The 21,950-nt window shown below is 41.7% G+C and overlaps 1 protein-coding gene across 2 annotated transcripts in view; it reads left to right on the top strand.

The window, feature by feature from the left end:
• Positions 1-21,950, top strand: part of LOC122809322 (RNA-binding protein 10-like) — a 1,914,178-nt gene that overhangs the window by 1,077,972 nt on the left and 814,256 nt on the right. For both annotated transcript variants that reach the window (XM_044080723.1, XM_044080722.1), the window contains exon 13: positions 1,579-1,666. In XM_044080723.1, coding sequence (XP_043936658.1) covers positions 1,579-1,666 — 88 coding nt within the window. The remainder of the gene's footprint in view (positions 1-1,578; positions 1,667-21,950) is intronic.

The raw sequence follows: 21,950 nt of genomic DNA, 5'->3' as shown, positions 1-21,950 counted from the left end.
GTTCCTCCACTTCCAACCGTAGCCAGGCTTCCTCAATTATCTCACTCTGTTAGAGATATTTTGATAGCTTCCCATAAATCTTCCACTCGAAAGATTTATTTGAGTAAGTGGAAACGATTTTCATATTGGGCACAAGGAAAGGACGTAGATCCTTTCACCGCTTCCATCCAACTAGTCCTCGATTTTCTTGCTGAACTCTTCCATGCAGGTTCATCTCCATCTACTCTTAAGGTTCAATTGGCAGCTATTTCTAATTTCCATGTGGGTATTTCTGAATCTGCCCTAATGTCCCACAAACTCTGCAAAGCCTTTTTGAAAGGAGTTTTTCTTCTCAGACCTCCTGTAAGAAATCCTCCTTCTCCTTGGGACCTAAATTTAGTTCTTGCTTCTTTGATTCTTTCCCCTTTCGAACCTGCAGCTTCATGTTCCTTAAAGTTATTATCATGGAAAACTCTCTTTCTGGTGGCTATCACATCAGCTAGAAGAATTTCAGAACTTCAAGCACTCAGTTGTCGCTCTCCTTACCTTGTGTTCCATAAGGACAGAGTTTCCTTACGAACTAACCCGTCCTTTTGCCTAAGGTGGTTTCAACATCAAATCTAAACCAATGCATTGACCTCCTGTTTTTTTCCGGAGTATTCAAATAGGTCTGAACAAAAATTACACTGTCTGGATGTTCATCGTCAATTAAGGTACTACTTGGACAGGACTAAACAATTCAGAAAATCTGATCAGCTGTTTGTCTCCTATGCGGAAAGCAGAAAGGGACTTCCAGTTTCAAAGGTATCTTTATCCAGATGGCTAACATCTCTGATTACCCTTGTTTATGAGATTAGACACCAAAACTGCCTAATAAGCCTAAAGCCCATTCCACCAGAGCTTTGGCTACTTCTCTAGCCTTCCAAGACAGACTGCCTATTGACACCATTTGTGCAGCGGCTACTTGGGCTACTCCTCACACTTTTATTTCCCATTATAAGTTGGATTTAGCTTCTAGGCATAGAGCTAATTTTGGTTCCACTGTTCTCAGGAGTCTGTTCCGTTAGGCCACCCGGGACAAGGTGCTAGGGACGCGGTCCCATCCAGCAAGAATGAAGGCGAGATAGACAACAGTTATGTTCTTACCATAACGCTCCATGTTAGTTGTCTTCTTCTCGCCTTCTTCTTTCCACCCTCCTTCCCCTGGCCTGGACAGACCTAGAGGAGTTGTGATCGTGACCTCTCTTTCTACCACCTCTTTCTTAACTATATGCTATTATGCATATTTCTTGTTTCAGGATGTAGGTCACCCTTCTTCTTCCTGTTGTTAGAGGTGGATTCTGTTTTTACAGTTATACTGTTTCTGTTATAAGCTGGGGTTAGCTTACAAACGAGATCTGAGGTAACTATCGCCTAGCATTGTGGGATATAAGGGGAGCCTCGAGCCGGTGGAACCAACTCTCGAGCTTTAGAGTGGCCGAGTCGGAGCCGAGGTCGGCTCCGAACCCATCCAGCAAGAAGAAGGCGAGAAGAAGACAACTAACATGGAACGTTATGGTAAGAACATAACTTCTATTTTCTGAACCTTTTGTATTTCAGGGATGTGCCGGTACCTGAAGGGAATCGGATTAGTGCTGCCAGTGTCGCCAGTACAGCAATTGCTGCAGCACAGTGGGCAGTTAGTCAGGTAAAGTGCAATACATTTTGTTGAATTGAGTTACGTTGTAAATATATATCCTGCTGCCTTTCAGGCACTGTTTTTGTTAGAATAAGAAGTGCTATATTAACTTTTCATTCTGGTGTTTGCTACTTTGAGCTGAACCTGTGACTGATAATGTATAATCAAGTCACATAGTTGGTTTGGAGGGAAAAAGATATTGGTGTTCCGGGTGCATTTTTTGCCAGTTTAAATAAATGCTTTATCTTTTCACTGATTTTATGCTTTTCTTTGAATTGTACAAGCAATTGAAAGTTTACAACTGCATTTTATATAGGTAAAATCAGTCATCCCTGCTGTGGACCATGCCCATTTATTTCCTGTCATCTGGCAGATGCCAGTCAGGATGTGGCTACTTTCCAGGCAACCACAGGGTTTTCTGCCATCCCCCACACACACACTGTAAGAATGCAGATTTGTAGACATGTAGGTTGGCAGAGTTTTTCCATTGCTTGTACTACTACATGCTTTGTATCGCTATCCTTTAATAGGGGCTTATAGCTGGCCTGACTGCTTCAATTGTGCAAGATGGACATTCTGACTTTGGCCAGTTATTTTCACCCTTCCTTATTAGCTCTTTTGTTGCAGTGCATTACTAGTTAGTTCCTGGTGTTGTGGGACACGCTCCAAGCTTTATTCCTGTGTACAGCAGAGCAAGTCACACATGATATTGCTTACTTTAGTTATGCAAATTTTTTTGCTATGTAGTTTGTCACAATTGAAGTAAATGAACTTGACTTTTTTTTTTTTTTTTGCTGTTTATCGTTTGATTTAATTTTGACAGATGTATTGTTACATTGGGTTGGGACTGAAGAATTTATACCGGACAGTGCCTTATTCCAGGATATGCAGTGGTTAAGTGATTAATTTTAGGGAAACATACTGTTTGAGTCCTTACAACAATGGTGAAAATATTGTAGGAATATTGTCAGTGCGTCAAACTAAAGGAACGTCTGCACTTGGATGTTCTCACATGACTGCTGTGTTACACTATGAGAAGAGGGAGGAGGCAAAGCTTTTGCATTTTTTTTTCCAATCTTTTACAATTTTTTGAGTTGGTACAACCCCCAAAGTTGATACATATTGAGGAGAGTGGTATACAGATGGAGGACATGTTTTTCAACCTTTGTATAGCTTGTTTAGGGATGCAATGTTTTGAATACTTGAATCTTGTGGGGATGATTGTGTTAGCCAGTGCTGTGCGCGGAGTGTAAATCTAATTTTTCCAGTAATGGAATCAAATTCTATAGCTTCCTCGTTTTTTTTCTTTTGCCTTATTTGGAAATGCTTGACATTTCTGGACCTGTTTGATGTTTTGATGAAGTATTTTTTTTTTTTTAATTAATGTTTGTGTACAGTCCAGTATCCAGCTAGTTATGCTGGTCTCTAGTGAGGCGACAGTTAATGTGGTGCTAAACATGTGCCATGAAGGTGTCTTAAGTGACGGCTGATTTCATATTTCTTAACCGTGATTAGTGTCTAAGGGCAAATTTGGCTAGCAGGTGAATTTCTTTGTATTCTTCTTGACTTGAGATATTTATCTAGAGACAGCCATGCTGTGGCAAAATGTACATTTTCCTTTCCATATTTTGTATTTAGCAGTAATGTTTCTGACCTTAGAGGGTTGTCAGTCATTGTGAGTGGTGATGCTTGCTGATGAGACTAGCCTAGTTCCTTTGGGCTTTGAGATCAGTTGCTTTAATCTTTGATTTTTACATACTGGCATTTCAAGTCAAGAGTGGAAGTAAAATAGTAGCAACATCACTTGCTGATATACCGTAATTTTTTGTAGTTGTCTGTTTGTAGGGGTCAGTTGTTAAGCTAGCACTGTAGTCATTTTAGTAACAGCTTAGAGTAGTTGTCTTCCTGGAGTTGATGCTGATTTAAGGAGCAAAGGGCTGTTAGCCTGTCCCATCGCCCCTCCGCACACGCGGCTCATCTATGTTGCCAGTCTTCATTTATTTGAAGTAAAATATGAGGATTGTGGCTTTAAATGAGGTTTCTGTAGGAGATGGCTACAACCTAGCTGCTAAGACTTTGTCTTCTATTGGGACTACATGGTTTCAGTTTTCTCAACTTGGTTTAGGGTATTATCTTCAGTAATGTGATGTATAAAACCAAAACTAAGAGCATTACTGATGTACATTATCAAACTGGACTTAACAGCGCCATCACCACTACTACTATGCAGCATCAACCTAAATTAACTGCCCATTAATGTCACTTTCTGCATCTTTTTACTGCATGTAATAAGTGTTCTTTCCTTAGGTCACTGTTGTAGTATTCCAGTACCAGTGGCTTATCTTGACCCTGATGTTTGTCCAGCATACCAATGCCTTAACCTTCTATACACTCAGGTTCTCAAAAAAAAAAAAGTATGACCTCAAACAGTGACTATAGTGGTGTATAACTTGTCCTCCGAGAACAAGATCCTCAGACATCTTGCCACCAGTCCAAATGCAGGATTTTTGCTCCTGTCTGTTCTATGCGCTGTTAGTTACTGCTATTGCCTAGACTTTGTCAGATAAGTGCCCCACTGGGAAAACCTTTATTCTAGTGATTTTTAAAAAGATTTGTTTACGTCACCTAAGAGCAAAGAGTGACTGTGGTAGACAAATCCTTTGTAAAGACCTCCGCTCCCAGTATATTTATTCTGTCTAGAGGCTGAACTTGATTACAGAAATTGTAAGATCTGCCAGTCATTTTTCCTAAAACCCTTCATACTAAGCTTTCTTCTTTAAATATTTTACAGGGAAGTAAATGTTCTGGGAAGAAATAGCCAGGGAGCTGTTATGGCTAGGCTTATATAGGCCCTAGGGCCTATAGCCTAGTACCAACCTATGAAACCTATAAATGTTTACCTAGAAGCCCACTCATGCAAACCAAAGTAGAAGAAACATCTGCCTCAGATTCCCACTCGCACCCAAGATATTGTTCAAGAAGACAACGTTGAATCTTCTACTGCCCAGTTTTTCATTTGCTCCCATTGGAATGCTGCATGATTTCACAGTATTTTTCTCAGATGCCAGCTCCCATGACCCTGCCAGTGTCATATGAAACATCCACGTTCTCAAATACTTTCAATGAATAGTAATACAACCCGTTATAAAGTACACTGCTGTCATATAAGCATCACAGAAAAGCAAGATCACATCAAATAAGCTAAGAAAAAACAAAGTGCTTTTATGCTTGCTAATAACAAGCTGTGGTACCTAACGATATTTTACATTGATAGTAATAGTGTCCGCTTCAGAAAGTATCACATGTAAAGCATACTTAAAGTACGACTAGTCTGTACGAGGTAGCCAGAGAAATCCATTTTGTACTCACTTTTTTATTGTTGCCCTCAACCCATCTAGCATTAAAAATGTGCACATCTTACAAAACTTTGCCCCCAAACTCTTAATAAATGCATGGATCATTTGCGGCTGTTTCCTCTAAACCCATTAAAGATATTGCCTTTTAGATTAGCAGTCTTCTCTGCAAGCAAGTTTGTTTTGATATCTTTAGACAGTCACTGACCTATCTTGTCCTGAAAAAATTACATTTTTTAAGTGTTACTCTGGGTACACTATAATGTGCCAAACTAATTCTAACTGGAGTCAGTTATACTGAGCAAGAGGATGTAGCATATCTACTGAATGATAAAAACTGAACTCTGATTTCGCCCCACTTTCACCCCCCCCTCCCAGACACCCCCTCAAATGCCTCCAGCTGTCAAAGGGAACAGGTCCTAAATGCACTCTCTTAAGGCCAAAAACACTGCATTAATGGGACCTGATAATCTTGGGATGCTTCCTTAATGGTACGGAGTACGAACTGTTAAGGCCACTAGATTCACTTTTTAACCTTCGCTTCCAGACAGGCTTTACACTGAACAAATTGAGGACTGACCGTTATCCCCTCTGCACAACAGTGGGTCATCCACATACCTGGGAAACATATCAACTCATAAGTCTGACTAATCTAATAATTAAAACCATGTAAATCATGGATATGATTAATGATGACAAAAATCTTCATACTTTGGATCTATCTCAGTTTGGTTTCTTCAGGGGTAGGTCACACCTTAACTGGTAGACGACTGTGAGCAGATCAGTGAGCAGATCAGCAAGTGCCCCCCCCCCCACACACACACACACACACCGTGACATATATACCTTCCAGAATGCTCTGCCACAGACTAGTAACTGTGGTGCCAGAGTCAGTCTGAAACTCTGTACCAAGAAATATATAATAGCATTTTTTTTTTTGTAATATATGCATCCTTGTAAATTGCTACATTGATAATACACTCCTAATAGTAGACCCTGTGGTTAGGAATTTGGGAACACATTTAGGGTAGTGACTTGGCCTTTGACCATAATATACCTACTGTAGTAAGGAAATATTTGATGATGCACATCTTATAAGCAAAATGTGACATCAGAAGCAACTCATCTGGGGATCTAAACTTGGTCTGCAACATAAATAAGACTTGCTGAAGGAACAGGTGTGTTAAGAAACTACCCCTTCTCTAGAATAGGCTTCTCATCCATGTGAGACAGAGTTCTTCGCTATACTTAAGTACAGCTTGGATTAGTGGATGGGGAGTCATAAATTTACCCTGGTCTGGCACCCGTCTCTGTTAGAGAGAAGAAGCTTGTTGACGTTTCCAAAGTTATGTTTCCTCTGTACACTAATCTAAGGGGTCAAAACCTGTTGAATACTTCAGAGAAGCATGGTTAGGCTTAAAAAGGCCCTTTAATGTCTTGGGCAATAGGATTGTACAAAAATAGTAGGCTAATGTTATGATACTGCAAGTCTGAGCAATTTCATGATATGTATAGCTTGATGGCAGTGTGCTTACATAGTTCATAAAGCTTCCCGTGTGGTGCATAGGGATTTCTGCTAGCAGTGTGTACACCATGGCAGTATGGAAGTAAGCATTTTACTACTGTATACTGTTCTACCTCTTCCCTCTTTCAGCCATCATCTTTCACGTATCCTTTAGAATAGCAAATTTCCATTCTTGCACCATGCACCTAAACTAAACAGTCATGTTTCCTTTAATAACATATACTTTTATTCTGTCTCCACTGCTTGTTCATTTCAGAAAGCTTTACTCTTCCTGACCTCATCAGACCCATTATAGAGTACAGTGCCCCATTTGGCATGCATCTCACAAGATACCTGCAACAATTGTAAAGGCCACAGAAATACCTCACTAAGAGGATTACCGGCCTCAAACAGATGCTAATACGCAGACAGTCTCAAAAAAACTCCAGTTCTACTCTGTCACATATCGCATACTCAGAGGCTATCTCTGCCTAATATACAAAGCTATGTCAAACCCAGAGCTGTTGGAAATGCTACACTTAAAGAAATCTCAATCTGTCCGAGCCACATGCTCCAGGGACCTAAATCTTGTTACCACAATAAACAGAACATGCTCGAGGGGTAGATTCCTGTCCCAGAGACTTCCCATACTCTGGAACAAACTACCCATTCATGTCAAGCAAAGCTCCTCATTGGCCCTCTAAGAAAAACCTTGACGACTGGATGGGAAATAGAAAATTCACCCCGGGGATCACTTCTGTGACACTGCTTGACAGGGGCACAGGATAATAATTTTCTCGGGTGGAGAAAGCCAGGGAACCTTTTTTAGCTAGGCTTACATAGGCCCCAAGGCCGATAGCCTAGTACCTGCCTATGAACCTTGGCTTAGCCACTTCACAAGTTGATAAAGTAAATAAGGCAATTTACTTCAAGCCAAGCTAAGTACCTACCATGAACAGCTTCCACTCTCAATTCCAGTGCTCAGGCTTGCAACTGAAGACAGTAGCAGGCAACTCCAAGTTGGTCAAGAGGCACAAAAATCCAAAGCAGGCAAACACCACAGCAACAGGCCAGGAGTACCTCTAGTGGCCATCTAAAACAGCAGTACTCGGAGCAACCCACAGATCTTTTGACATCTACAGATATTAGTTTGTGAGGTAGTACTGCTACAGATCAGTACTGTCTGAGCCCATCCAGTCAGCCACCAATCGTACTTGATCCGACGATGCTCCATTCAGAGCTTCTTTAAATTGAAAGCTTTCCCTGAATCTCCATGGGGGGGGGGAATAGAACACAGCACCCTGCGATACCTGTTTTCCAGTGTATCCCAGCATCATGAAAACCGTAGAGTGGGAGTATAGTTGCCCGCTTGCTCGATGATTGGTCCCTTTCTGCTGCTTCTCATTAGCTCCCATTGTTTCAGAATTTCTCTGATTGACCCATTTACTTTTATGCCACTTGGCTATATTTGCAGTACATCATCCAGTCAGAAAACAGTGAAGTTCGCCCACTGTTCAACACAGAACAGAGTAGTGTCCCTCTCGTACTTCAAGGGTGGAGCATTTCTCATAGTCAGGAGCACTTGTGTGCTAAGGTGTAAAGTGTTTTTTGCCTTCCTTCTGTTCTCCGCAGGGCAAGGAGGTGTCAAGTGTTGTATTTAGGTGCAGTCCTGTGTCTGTAGAGTCTATAAAGTTTGTACATTCCTGGAGGTGTGGTGATTTTGATAGGTCAGCTAAACTGGAGAGAGTGGGATTATTAGAACATGCCCGCTGCGAGCATTTTTGCACCATCTTATGGTACTAGGTAGTTAGTAATTCTGTATTTTCTTTTATAGTGTGCCACTGAAGGGTTAATTCTCTCATATAAAGAATACAGTAATTAGAGTGGGCATCCATGAAATTTTAAATCAGTAAGTGCTTTCAGTCTGTTAATTCTGGATATTTGATTTTTTATGGGTTTATAGGAGATTACTAGGCTAATGGCGCAAGGACCCTTTCAAGCCTAGCCAGATTAACCCAGTTTTACCCAATGTATGGTCCTTAGGGCAGGAGGCTAGCAGGGATTTGTGCCTGCGTTTTGAGTATCTTAGATTGCCGCTGTCCATAAAGGACATGGGCACTACCCCAGGTGTGAATTTGAGATTCCCCATTTATTATAGCAGTATTAGCATTGTGCATTGTAGGAATCTGTGTTACACTAAGCTACTGGAAAAGAGTATTTAAAAAGACACCGTCACTAAATTAGCTGTCTAGTTTATTGTATTACCATATACTAAATTATCAGACAAATCATAGGAGATTACTAGGCTAATGACCCTGGAGCCCTTACAAGCCTAGCCAAGAGTTTGTCCCCAAAAAAGAAACCTCAGTCAGCACCTGTTGCCCCTGTCAATAAAGGGGACATGTAGAACCCCTTGGACAAATATATGGTTTTCCATCCACTCATCAAGGCTGCGTTTGGAGGGTCAGCGACATACTTTGATGTGTATGAGGAGTCTATTCCCGGTTCTGGGAAACAAACATCTTTCCAGCAGGTTTTGTTAATGTGACATGTTAGATTTAGGCTTTTCGATCGGGTAATGTGCGAGGAGTTAGACTTTACAGATATGGAGCATCTCTAGTAGAGCAGGGTCTGAGATTGCCTTGTAGGCAAGACACAGATCACCTCAGAGCAATCTGTACGATACTGAGTAGAGTGATAGTGATTTGAGCCTGTCCACATAGGACAGGTGTTGAGAGGCCATGCATTCATTGTGAGTTATTTCTGTTGCCTTTCCAGTTGCTGCAGGTGTTTGGAGAGGTACATACCAAACTGGGCATTGTACTCAATTATTGGTCTGATGAGAGAGGAGTACAGAGAGATAATAGCCTCCTTTTTTTCTGGATGTAATCCCTTTACTTATGAGATGAACCAAGTAAAAGGCTTTTCTGACCACTACTGCTATATGATGGTTAAATGTGAGACTGTCAACCTTTGCACCCAGGTCTTTCTCCTCGGGTTGTGTGCTTAGGGGGTTATTGATATGGTTATCAGTAGGGGCCGTGCTTTTGCTGAATTCTATGATACTTTTTTTTTGTTGCAATTAACTTAAAGCCATGACTTTGCACCAGTCATTTATTGCTGTGAGACCCTCTTGTAGTATGTTAACATCATTTGGGGAGTCGAGGACAGCACCCAACTTAGTCATCTGCAGACTTGGTCAGCCACTGGCTTTGTGTTTGCCTGGACCTCTGAGAAGTAGATGCTAAACAGTAGGGGTCCCAGGACTGATCCCTGGGGAACACCACTAGTGACAGGTATGCTGTTGGAGATAGAGGCACATTTTAACCTTCTGGGTCCTATCACTGAGCCAGTCGTCCATCTACCTGATGTGATAGGCATTTACACCAAGATGTTTTAGCTTTTCGATGATGCTTGAGTAGGGGATTGTGTCAGGCTTTGGCCAAATCAAGGTAAGCTGTATGTACGGACTTTCCCTCATCCAGTGCCTTGGCGACAGTCTCAAAACCGTTTACCAGGTTCACCAGGTAAGATCTGCCCTTGACGAAGCCGAACTGGGTAGGGTCAAGTGCTTGGATTTCCTGTGTCCTTGTTTGAGGTCTATAATAATGCGCTCCATGGCCTTACAGATCGTACTTGTCAAGCTAATGGGGAGATAGTTTCCAGGGTCATTAGTGACACCACCTTTGTGCAAAGGGACGACAGTGGCAGTTCTCCACTCTACTGGAATGAAGCCTGTACTTGGGCTACGGTTGAATAGGGTGCTCACTGCTGAGGCTAGTTCTTGCTGAACATGGTGCAGAATACAGCCTTGGATGCTCTCAGGTCCCATGGAAGCTATTTTCTTTGCCTTTCATAGAGCCTTTAACACAATCTACGGAGATGTGAAGTGCAGGACAAGTATCAGAGATGTCGAAAGCGACTTTGAGAGGAGGCACCAGGGGTGAAGTTTGCGCTGAACTGGTCTGCTAGCAGGTTGGCTAAGTCAACAGGATCAGTGTAAGTCATACCGTTAAGAACTAATTCGGAACAAACCTGGTCTTTGCCATGGAGGTTCCTGACGGAACTGAAAAAGGCTGTGTGGTTAGCCTTCGTTTTGGAGGCTAGTTTTGATTCATAATTGGCTTTGGAGGTTTTCACTAGTGATCTAATTTGCTTGTTGAGGCTAAGGAGGGGAGATTTTCCAATTGGGAATTTGTGCCTTTTTACCCTTGGACAATAATCTCTTCCTTTTGTTGTAAAGCCTATTGATAGAGATGTCCACCAGATAGGTTTGTGTTTCCTTGAGGAGCAGGTTTTATTTCTGTTGGGTATGGCTGAGTCCATGCAGTTGTACAAGCGCTTGTATGCTGCACTGGCATATTGTTCAGCATATTTCTCTGCATTCTCTGAGGCTGGTAGTGCTGTGAAGCTACTGATACCCTCCCTTAGGAGGTTGCATTCAGCTTTTGAGAAGTTTTTTAGCCTAGTTAAGGCTGGGCAGGGGGGGAGGGTGGACAGTATAGACACTTTGAATGATAAAGACCAATAGTCTGCTCTTACCATAGAAGAACTTACTATGCAGGTGGTGCAGCGGTTGCCCATGTTGGTGAGAACCAAGTCTAGAATGTTATCTCCCCTTGTGGGGAATGAGGCAAGCTGGTCTAGTGCGTTAGAATTGATGGTCAAGGAATTGTTGGGTGCGTGCATTAGAGCAGGAGTAATTCACCCACTCTATGGTGGGTAGTTGAAGTCACCAAGGATCAGCATGTTGGGGAGGTACCATGATGGAGTCAAGTAGGTCTGGGTAGGAGGAGTGGCTGTCCTGATTCATGGAGGGTTTCTATAGCTGGCTATTACTTGGATGGGTGTCTTGGCAATTGTCAGTTGCACCTGGAGTAGTTCTAGTGCATCATGCTGGAAAACCAGTATGGAGGTGTGCTTGTCTTTAATGAAAATAGAAACTCCAGCACCTTTAGCCTTCCCAACCACATTTTGGGGTCTGAATGTGTGAAATGAGGTATAGCCTTGTAAGGCAGGGATGCTCCGCAGCCTTAAACTAAGCTTCCATGACTGCGCAGATGTTTGCATCTTCCAGTGCGAGGAAAGCCATTCAGGTTAAGGCTCCTAGCGTTAAGCAGCATGACCTACAGTTTGCTTTTTGACAGATCTTTTATGTTGAAGATTTGTCTTTGGGACATTGCCTAAAAAAAGCACAATGGGGGAGGCAAGAGCCTTGGCCAGAATCTTGAATCCCAGAGGTGACAAGTGGAGGCAATCTCTGGCAAAGCATTGAGACCTGTCCGCCTTGTCATCCCAGGCAGACAGATACTGGATTCCCTTGTAAAGACAGCAGAAAGTAATCCAGAAGTCAATTTTTTGTTGGTATTGTGGTGATATTCTTGGTGAAGGTAGGATGCTGCTTAGGGCTAGGGTCATACCTGCCTGGGACACATACTCTGAGAGCTCAGTCATGTCTCTCTTCATATAGTTCAGGGAGGTATGTCTCAAGTCATTCACACCAATATGAACAATGACATAGTCATACTTGTACCTCTTGTGGAGAGACTTAAGTGCGTGTGTGATGTGGCGGATTCTGGCTGCTGACAGACAGACCGTGATCATCATCTTGTTGAGCCTGGTGAGAGGGACATCGGAGTATCTCACAATTGAGTCGTCAATTACTAGTATGTTTGGTTTACTGTTATGCCTTATGGGCTGTGTTTTTGAGACACTGGTGTGTGGTCTGCTGTCTGTGATGCATTTGGTGTTGTGTGTGGAATGTTTGTGAGTGTATTTTGGTGGTCTCTCCTGTTTAGGTAAGTTTGAGGACTTCTGCATAGCTGGATGTGTGCTGTGCTTGGCTATGTGATGTGGTGTTTGTGCTAGCAATCTGAGTTGTTTGCAGAAGGAACTTGGGCATCATAACATAATAAAACATAAATTTTTGATAGTGTAGTGATGTTCTTCATGTTTCACTGTTGTAGTTATCACACTTGGGTTGTCTGCCTTCAGGTAGCCCTCAGTCGGCCCGAATACCAGAGTCTTTGGATTTCTGCGTCGGATGCTGTCACTTCTTCCATGACATCAGGTCGTCAGGGGTATAAACCATGCAACCAATGCCATTACATCAGCTTTTCTTACCGAGCAGAGTCAGAAGCAGAAGCAGTTCGCAAGTGTCTGTCGGCCGCCTCCTGAAATTTTCGTTTTTCGAGTTTCAGACCTGAAGTCTTTTAAAAGATAAGTACTCTGTTGGGGATCCTTTCTTCTTGCTCTAACCAATGTCAGAAAAAATTAATAGTCTGGCCTGTGGAAAGCAAATACCTCAGAGAGACTTTCATTCTTATTGCGTCACTTGTTTGGACCACGACGTTCCTCGCTGTCAGTTTTGTGCCTTGTTCAACGCCCAAACTATTAGTCATCGGGCTGTTTTTGTCACTAAATTTTTTCGCTCTCGTTCTCCGTATTTCGAAGTGGCTTCGATAAGCCATCTGACTACTGACCTACTGAAAAATGTAAGGATAAAGACAGAGACCGCATAGGTCCAAAACTGTCAACGATGCTTCCATTAAGCTAGTCGCCGGTCCGCCGGTACTCATTGAGGGGCTTTCGCAGCCCCTGATGTCCGCTTCTGCAGATTCACCAGCATCTACTGAGACCCATTCTGAGTCTGGTATGCCGCAAGATGCTTCTTCGACTATGGAACCTGCAGATGTCTCTACCTTGGATGGGTCCAGAGACGCTGTGCAGGCACCGGCTTCTGAGGGTGTTTTCAGGCCTTCCAATGTTCATTTTAAACAGACGTCTTCATTTCAAACCAAAAATATTGAATTTTTCAGTCCCAGAGTTCACACTATGCCTAGGAAACTGACGACCAAAGCGCTCATGCCACAGAAACAAATGCTTAGAATGGCTGAGGACCTTATTACTTTAATTAGGGGAAGCCAGCCTTCCCCCTCTAAAAGATCAAGACCTGATTTTCCTTCTGATTCAGATTGTGTCCGATGACTCTGACCCTTCTGATTACCAGGACATGCCTTTATCTACCTATGAGGATTCTGATGCAGAGGATTCCATTCCCTCTGCTTCCCCACCAGAGGATTTTTCTTTTGGTGAAACCCTGCATACCCTCAGAGCATTTCCGCTGGGAGTGCCAGGACTACCCACAGTCCAAAAAGAGACTTGGGGAATTTTTAAACTTGCCTCAGCACAGGCCTATAAGCCATCCCTCCTGTTCTGGAAATTGAAGATAATGTCTTCATGGAATCCAGCCTTACCCCCGATACTTAGCCTCCAGCTCCTAGGAAACCTGACCGGTACTACAGAGTACCTGACTCCCACAAATTCCTATTTAAGAATCCTACTGTGGATCCAGAGACCATTTCCCAGGGACCTAAAGACATTAAGGCTACTACAGCCAAAAACCCTACCCCTTTGGACAGGGATTGTCGGGCTTTAGACCGATGGGGTAAGAAGGTATACACCTCTGCTACTCTTGCCATCAGGGCTTTAATTTGCCAGTTTCATATGTTCAAGTATCAGCAACGTATTACGGAGCTAATTAAACATAAAGTGATGTTGATTCCTGATTGTGCAGAACATAAAGATTTACAAGAGTTAATGCATTTTGCTAACCCAGTTGGAAAACATACTTTGCAATGTGGTTTTGATGCCTTAGAAGCATCTTGCAGGGCTGTTGTCACTGGGTCTATTCTTAGAAGGCATGCTTGGCTTAAGGAACAAATCTTGACAGACCATGTCAAAGCAAAATTACTAGATGCTCCATTAAACCAAGAATGTCTGTTTGGCACTAAAGCAAAAGTCCTCAAAAAGATGGAGGGAAAAGCTAAATCTATGCAAACTGTTAAAGATTTCTTACAGGTACAGCCACCTAGATTCAGTAGGCATTGGCCTCCTAAAAACTGGTCTTTTCCAGGCCCTCCCAGACCTTCTCAGACCAAATTCAGGGTTAGCAGACCACCAAGACTACAGTCACGGGGCATGCACAGATCTAAACAATGGAGTACTCCCACCTCAAAATCAGGGAGTAGTAAGCCACCATCCTATGGAGAAGGTTCTCAATGACTTATCCTTAATTCTTCCAAGCCTTGCCCAAGTACTTGCGCCCTTAGGAGGAAAACTAGCCCTGCATCAAAAAACTGAATACATTACCCAGGACAGATGGGTCTTGAACATTGTATCCCAGGGATACAGATTCTACTTCCACTCGCTGCCATCCCCAAGCGGATGGCCAGACCTCCCCCGAACCAGTGGGCAGAGGCTCAAAAGCACTTATTTTGTTTCTCAGTATCAAGGCTATTCAACCTGTCCCAGCAGAGCAAAGGGGACAAGGTTTTTACTTCGGACTGTTTCTGGTACTCAGAAAACTCTTGGCTGCCCTATCCTGGATCTGGCTATTCTCAACACCTTCCTAGTGGTTCCAAGATTCAAAATGCTTACTCTCCAACAGCTGTTTCCTATGCTAGCCAAGGACCCACTACGTTTCAGAGCAGGCTCTATGCACCGTCAGTTCTCTGCACTTCCCTTTGGCTTATCTACTGCACCCAGGGTATTCACAAAATTTACCCATCCTTGGACGATTGCCTGATTCAGGCGGACAGTCAGGAATTGCTACTTAAGCACCTGACTTTTACTTCACTGGGGTATACCATCAACGAAAATAAATCACATCTGGTACCTAGCCAAAAGATTGTATTCCTGGGAGCAAGCTTGAACACAACTTCCCAGATGGCATTCCTCACTTCAGAAAAACAGATATATTTGACAAACTACTTCAATCTACTGGCCACCCAAACCCAGCTATCTGCAAGAAAAGTACTGCAAGCCCTAGGGTTCATGACCTCTTGCATTCTGCTAATTCCATATGCAAGACTGCATATGAGGAAACTTCAATGGTACTTAAAAAGTCTCTGGTGTCAACATTCTCAGGACCTGGAAACAATGATTCCTGTCATTCCTTGCCTAAGGACAGAGTTCCTTTGGTGGGCAGAGGCCTGCTACCACAACAAGACTCCCTTTCACTCAACCTCCTGCCGCCCAAACTCTAACAAATGCTTCAGACCTATGTATGGGGGGTTCACATGGCAGGACAATACATTCAAGGCAAATGAAGCCCAAAGCAAATGCACCTGCATATCAATCAAAAAGAAATGTTAGCTGTACAGAAGGCACTGACAGCGTTCAAATACCTTATCCTTCCAGGGCAACCATTGATAAAGACAGATAACATCACAGTTATGTGGTACATTGACACGCAGGGGGGAACCCATTCCTACCCACTCTGCAGGTTAGCCGGCTCTGTCGAACACAGCCTTGAGCAATCAGGTGCACCTGCAAGCTCATTTCCTGCCAGGCAGACTAAATTCACTGGCAGACTACTTATGCAGAAATCTAATGGACCCACACGAGCGGAAACTGGAACCCAAATCATTCAAGCTTCTGATCTACAGGTGGGGGGCACCAGAGGTGGACCTCTTTGCTTCCCCGCAGAACTATCAATTGAGCAAATATTGCACCAGATCTCCCCACAGCCAAGCATGGAAAGTGGATGCTCTTTCCTTTACATGGTAAAACCTCTGTCTATGCCTTTCTCCCTCTGCCCCTCCTCTCGAAGGTTCTACTAAAGATCAAACAGGACAAGCCAAAGACAATCCTGATTGCACCAGACTGGCCACGCCAGCACTGGTACCCGCTTTTGCGCAGTCTGACAGTAGTGCCACCACGGCACCTCCCTCAGACCCCTTCCCTACTGTCCTAGCAGGAGGGCCAGATTTTGCATCTTCAGCTACAGACCCTGAACCTAGCAAGCCTAGCTCATCCTCTGAACTCATCACCAGCAGCCCTCAGTAAACAGGTGCTGGAAGTCATCCTTGAGGCAAGGAGGCCTAATACTAGAAAATCCTATTCAGAAGAGTGGAAAAGATACTGCTCTTGGGGCCAGTCTCATGGGATGGGCACAGCTGTGCCCAGTTCACCTCAAATACTAAATTACTTAACAGTACTGCTCCACAAAGGCCTATTCTTCTCTTCAATTAAGATTCATGCCTATGTCATATCAGCTCATTACAATACTGAGCCATCTCTCTTCTCTCATCTTCTGGTCAAACAGTTCCTGAGAGGAGCCAAAAATTTAAGACCCCCCCCCGGAGAACTCCCACTCCAGCCTGGGACCTTAACTTTGTACTGGAGAAGCTCACGCTTCCACCCTTTGAACCTGCTGGTACAGCAGAGTTAAAATCCCTCTCCTGGAAAACAGCTTTACTTCTAGCCATCACTTCAGCAAGAAGAGTGTCTGAATTGCAGGCCCTTATGGCTGTGGAACCCTTCATTATCTTCCATGCGGACAGGGTTTCCCTCAGAACTTAACCCATCATTTGTGCCCAGTGTGGTATCTAGTGTGGCTTTAAACCAATCCTTTCATTTGACAACCTTTTTCCCTAATCCTCAGAATAAAGGGGAAAGGAATCCTACACTCCCTGGACATGTACAGGCAGCTTAGGTTCTACCTGGACAGGACTAAACCTTTTAGAAAATCTGACCAGCTGCTAGTCAGCTTTGATACAGGGGCAGAGGGCAAGGCCATTTCAAAGCAAACCATTTCTAAATAGATAGCACACTGCATCCATTTCTGCTACAAACACCATGGAAAACCTATCCCACAGGGAATCAGAACTCATTCCACTAGGGCTACATCAACCTCTACAGCATTTCTCAGGGGAGTTCCTACCAGGGACATCCTGGAAGCTGCAACATGGAGCTCTGTACACACCTTCACCAAGCATTACCACTTACCTATCTTTTCTAAATCCAGAGCTGGATTTGCCACAGCAGTCTTACAAGGCCTGGTAGCCAGCCCTAATGCTTCTTGACTGCCTCCACCCTTCCTCAGCTTTAGGAATCAACCCAAGTGTGATGACTGCAACAGTGAAGCACAAACGTAATACAGTTGTGTACACTTAACATAAATGTAGATGTTAGTGTATTCACTGTTGCAGTCCTGGTAACCCTCCCTCCAGCCCCCAGACGTCTCAATACTTGTACCTATCCTTTTTGTTTTTCCATATCTTATAACAGTGGTATTTACTTTTTACTGGGGGTGTTCCACACCATGTAATTGCTTCCTGTTTTGGTGGCTCCTGACATCTGGGGCAAGACAAACTGATGTAATGGTGTCGGCTACATGTTTTATACCCCTGACGTCATGGAAGAAGCAACAGCATCCGACGCAGAAATCCAGAGGCTCTGGTATTCGGGCCGACTGAGGGGCTATCTGCAGGCAGATAACCCAAGTGTGATGACTGCAACAGTGAATACACTCTAACATCTACATTTATGGTAAGTGTGCACAACTGTACTTTCTTTAGTATTGTGATTGAAAGCTGGGTGGAATTGGTGGATTAACCAGGTGTGTGTTTGTACTGCATATGTTATTTTATTGGCTAGCCTATTTTTTAAGATACAGTAAGTGGTGAGCAGTGGTTTAACTTGTCATGCTATGGTTGTATATGGACCCATGCTAGTAAGTCGGTAATCAGGTCATTTAAATTGGTAACCCAGAATCTTATTAGAACAGGAAATTCTTTAAGCACACAATTAGTAATCTGTAGCACATATGAACACTTAAACAGTTTTGAAGACATTTGTAAGTTTTCTAGTACATCATTATCTGTCTGTGCACTGTAGGCAAGTTAACTGCATATGTTTCTAAACCTAGGCAACTTTTAAAGAGTATTAGTTGATTAGGAAAGTGTATAACCTCAAAAACTGTGCCTTCGAGGACCTTCTTGTGCTGTGGATTGTAAACAGAATATACCTGGTCTCTAACAAATGCATACACTGCATACATGTAAGTGAACTGCCATGTTTATTAAGGTAACAAATTAGTCCTGTTACAATGGAAGGGCCTTTTGTACCATTATCAAATTTATTGTAAGACAAAAAGTCAGTGTGAGAATGTGGTAGAAAGAAGCTGTTAAGAGCAGCATTTTAACAGACAGGAACTCACAAGTGGAAAATCAAGATAGAATGCAAATGCAAGCGCCACAATCTGATATAAAATTTAAGTGTGATCACAGTAATGAGGGAAATGTTGATCTGCCATTAGAAAGTATTCAGCAGATAATAGGAGGAAAAGGCAAAACAAGCATACAGTTAGTTTTATAAAGTGTAGGGTGTATGCAGATGAGAATAATGAAAAAAAAACTTGAACATAGAGGGAGAAATGTAGCTTTCCCAAGTTATTCAGAAACTGATTCAAAACAAAAAAAAAACTAAAGCACACAAGAAAAACAAAGAAAAAGAATGTCTACTTAGAAGATTAAGAGGCTTGTTTCAGTCTAGTAGATCATTCCTTGAACAAGTCTTCTCATTGAGACTGAAATATAGAGCCCATCACAACACACCATGGATGGTAATGAATCTTCCTTTTGCAAGTATTTAAAAAAATTGATATGACAGTTATTCATTCTGGTGCAAACCACATCTGAAGCATTACCTTGAATTTTGAAACTGCAGTTGAAGAAAACTGAATTGTTAGAAAATCTTCAAATTTCAGTTGTGATTAGTGAAATTGTACCTCTTAAAAGATGGAATGACTGTTTTAGTAAGACTCTCCACTTTTAACACTTTGTTACAACAACATGACATGGTTTATATCCCAATAATGATGTGCTGGGAAAGCTTTCACTGTGATATGCAAAGATGAGAAAATAACTGAATACTTGAGGCCTTTTTAGGAGACCAAATGTTATGCAAGAAGTAGAGGACTTCATTGTTTGAGATACTTACTTTTGGTAATGCTCAGAGCCTAGGAAGTGAACCTAATAGTTTAAAAATTGTTTCTCGAATCCTTTAAAATTGTAGCCATTGCTGAGGCTTGGATGACCTCAAATGTAGGTTTCCCTCAGGGTAGTAAGTGTGAGTGTATCATAGGTCACAAGACTGTTCTTTCAACTATTGTATTGTTAAATTTCAGAAAGGAAACTCTTATTGTGGACATTTTAGTTGAACCAGAAACTACAAGCTAGTGATTTGCTACAGGGCACCAAGGCGAAATATTAATAAACACAAAGCTTCTTAAATTTATATAAAAGGCTCAGACATCGAAACATTTTATAGGAGTTTAATTACACTATAAATTGTATTAAATATACTGCTGATACAAAATTAGAGAGTTTGCAGAGATGCTGTCATTTCATAGAATCACACAGGCGGTCAACAAAAATATAAGAAAGGATGAAATGCTAGACCTTGAGCTACCAATGCAAAGATCTTATGAAAAGATTTAAGGTGGATACTGCATTAGTCAAATCTGACCACATTTCACTAGCATTTAAAATTAGGATTTCAAGGTACACAAATATTTATGAAGTTTAATTTTGGGCTGTAGAATTCTGGAAGTATTTCTGAAGATTATGAAAATTAATTGGAATAATGTGGAAACCAGTCAGGAAATTATTTTGGCTATAGTGTCTTTGAGAAAAATATTAGTGTTGATGCCGTAATGAATACTCTGAAGGGCCAAGTTTAAGGAGCTAAAAATTTAAGATTAATAAAAGGAAGCATTTTCAAATATAATCCCCAGTGCAAGAAAATTTAAAGTAAGAATTTTTCAACTTGTTATAAAAAAGTTTGAAAATAAATTCTGTATAGCTATGTAAACTCCTTCATATATTGTGCTGACCCCTTTAAATTTTCGGTTGAGGGTATCCGATTTAATTTTTTTTTTGCTAAAGAATTTGACAACTTTTTTAGCTGTAAGGAATAAAATAGGAACAGGCAAGGACAGTCAAAATAATGGCCTGCATATGTTATTCTTGTCCTATAATTGGTATCCACTGTTGAAAAACAATTAGAGGTTTACATGTATGGGTCCAGACAGTAGTTAATAACTTTTCTTTTACACTTTCCTGTTTTGTGTATTGTTTTAAATAATTTGCTTATTGACTGTAGTAGTGCCAGAGGCATGGAAAACATCAAATATTATGCCAGCATTGAAAAAAGGTAAACCTTCAGAGATATCAAATTACAGGCCAGTGAGCCTGACTTCCACATTATGTAAACGGTTTGGTAAATATATAATGGGTTTAATGTTACTGGAAGTAAAAACAATAGATGGTTTATCTAGAACAATGTTGATTTATAAAATGTAGATTAGCGTTAAATTTAACATTTTATGACTGGATTACGTTAGCTTTAGAATTGGGTTAGCCTGTTGAACTGTTTTTCTATATCTAGCAAAGACATTCAGCTCTTGCATATGATTCTGTTAAGGTCTTGATTGATTTAGGGTATAATTCCTATGTCATATGATAGATAACCTGGCTTATTAGTAGAAAACAAAGATTAGTTATTAGAGGTCATTCTTCAGCTCTTAAGAATGTACGTAGTTTGGTACCACAGGGTTTGTACTTTGCCCCTTATTGTTTAACCTTGTTCTTTCATTGTTTTCTAGAAATAAATTAGTGTGGTTAAATTTTCATTATAGCAAGTAGCAAGGACTTTATATGGATATAGATTATCTAGCTAAAATTAACTGTAGGCATTAGTTTACGTATTTAGATAAACTAGTTGTGACAAATGTAAGGTTGTGTGTTTTGGGAAGTACTCACTCAAAGGTCGTATTCATCTGGAAAAGAGGTTTTCAGAGTGTAAAGATTTAGACATAATAGATAATTTGCTCTTTTCAAGTGCAAAATCTGACCAAGCCATACAGGTCTTCCTTTAGTCTTGTCTTAGGTTATAGTGGCACACCCTGCTTATATACTTCAGGCTAACGAAAAAGGTTGGAGTCCGTACAGAGGAGCTTCATGAAGAAAACATCTTTTGCCAGTTTGTAATACAGAGGGAGATGCTGTACTGCAATTCTGTGCTATCTTAATTATAGATGTTGCAGGGGAAAGTCTGTTCTGGCCTGTAGGGCATCTGTAAGTGAGGAATTTAGTTTATTATTGAATTAAGATCTATAGATGCATTAAAACCTTCAAACATATCTTAATTTTTGCAACAAATTGTAATAGGTCATTGACAAAATGTCTTGCATTACTCATTACAGTCCAGTAATCTGGATTCATTTACAATTATTGATAAAAAAGTCCAGTAGTATTGATTCATTTATGACAAGTGTTGAAAAAGCTGGAAGTGTACTCAGAGTTGGCAGGCAGAGGACATAAGGCCTTAATGAGACACCAGCAGTCCTGTTGACACATGAGGATGTTGAAACTGAGGCCTTTAGTTCACTCAGGTCCCACAGTCTTCTGTAACCACATTCCCATTGTTGTAGGTCCTCCCGAGGAAGACAGCAGGATCCATTTACCTGTTTGTTGGCATTCATTCTGTGGAAGACAGACTTCAGTTCCAGGTGACAGTGTTAGTGCATCCGCAAGAGCTGTATTTTTGGCTGCACACTCAAAGGTAGAAGCTGAAGGTTAGTAAAGAA

The sequence above is a fragment of the Protopterus annectens genome, chromosome 8.part0, assembly GCF_019279795.1.
Source record: "Protopterus annectens isolate FY-2018-M chromosome 8.part0, PAN1.0, whole genome shotgun sequence".
NCBI classification, from domain to species: Eukaryota; Metazoa; Chordata; order Ceratodontiformes; family Protopteridae; genus Protopterus; species Protopterus annectens.
Note: the sequence above shows the minus strand (reverse complement) of the source record. Positions and strands in the feature narration are given on the sequence as shown.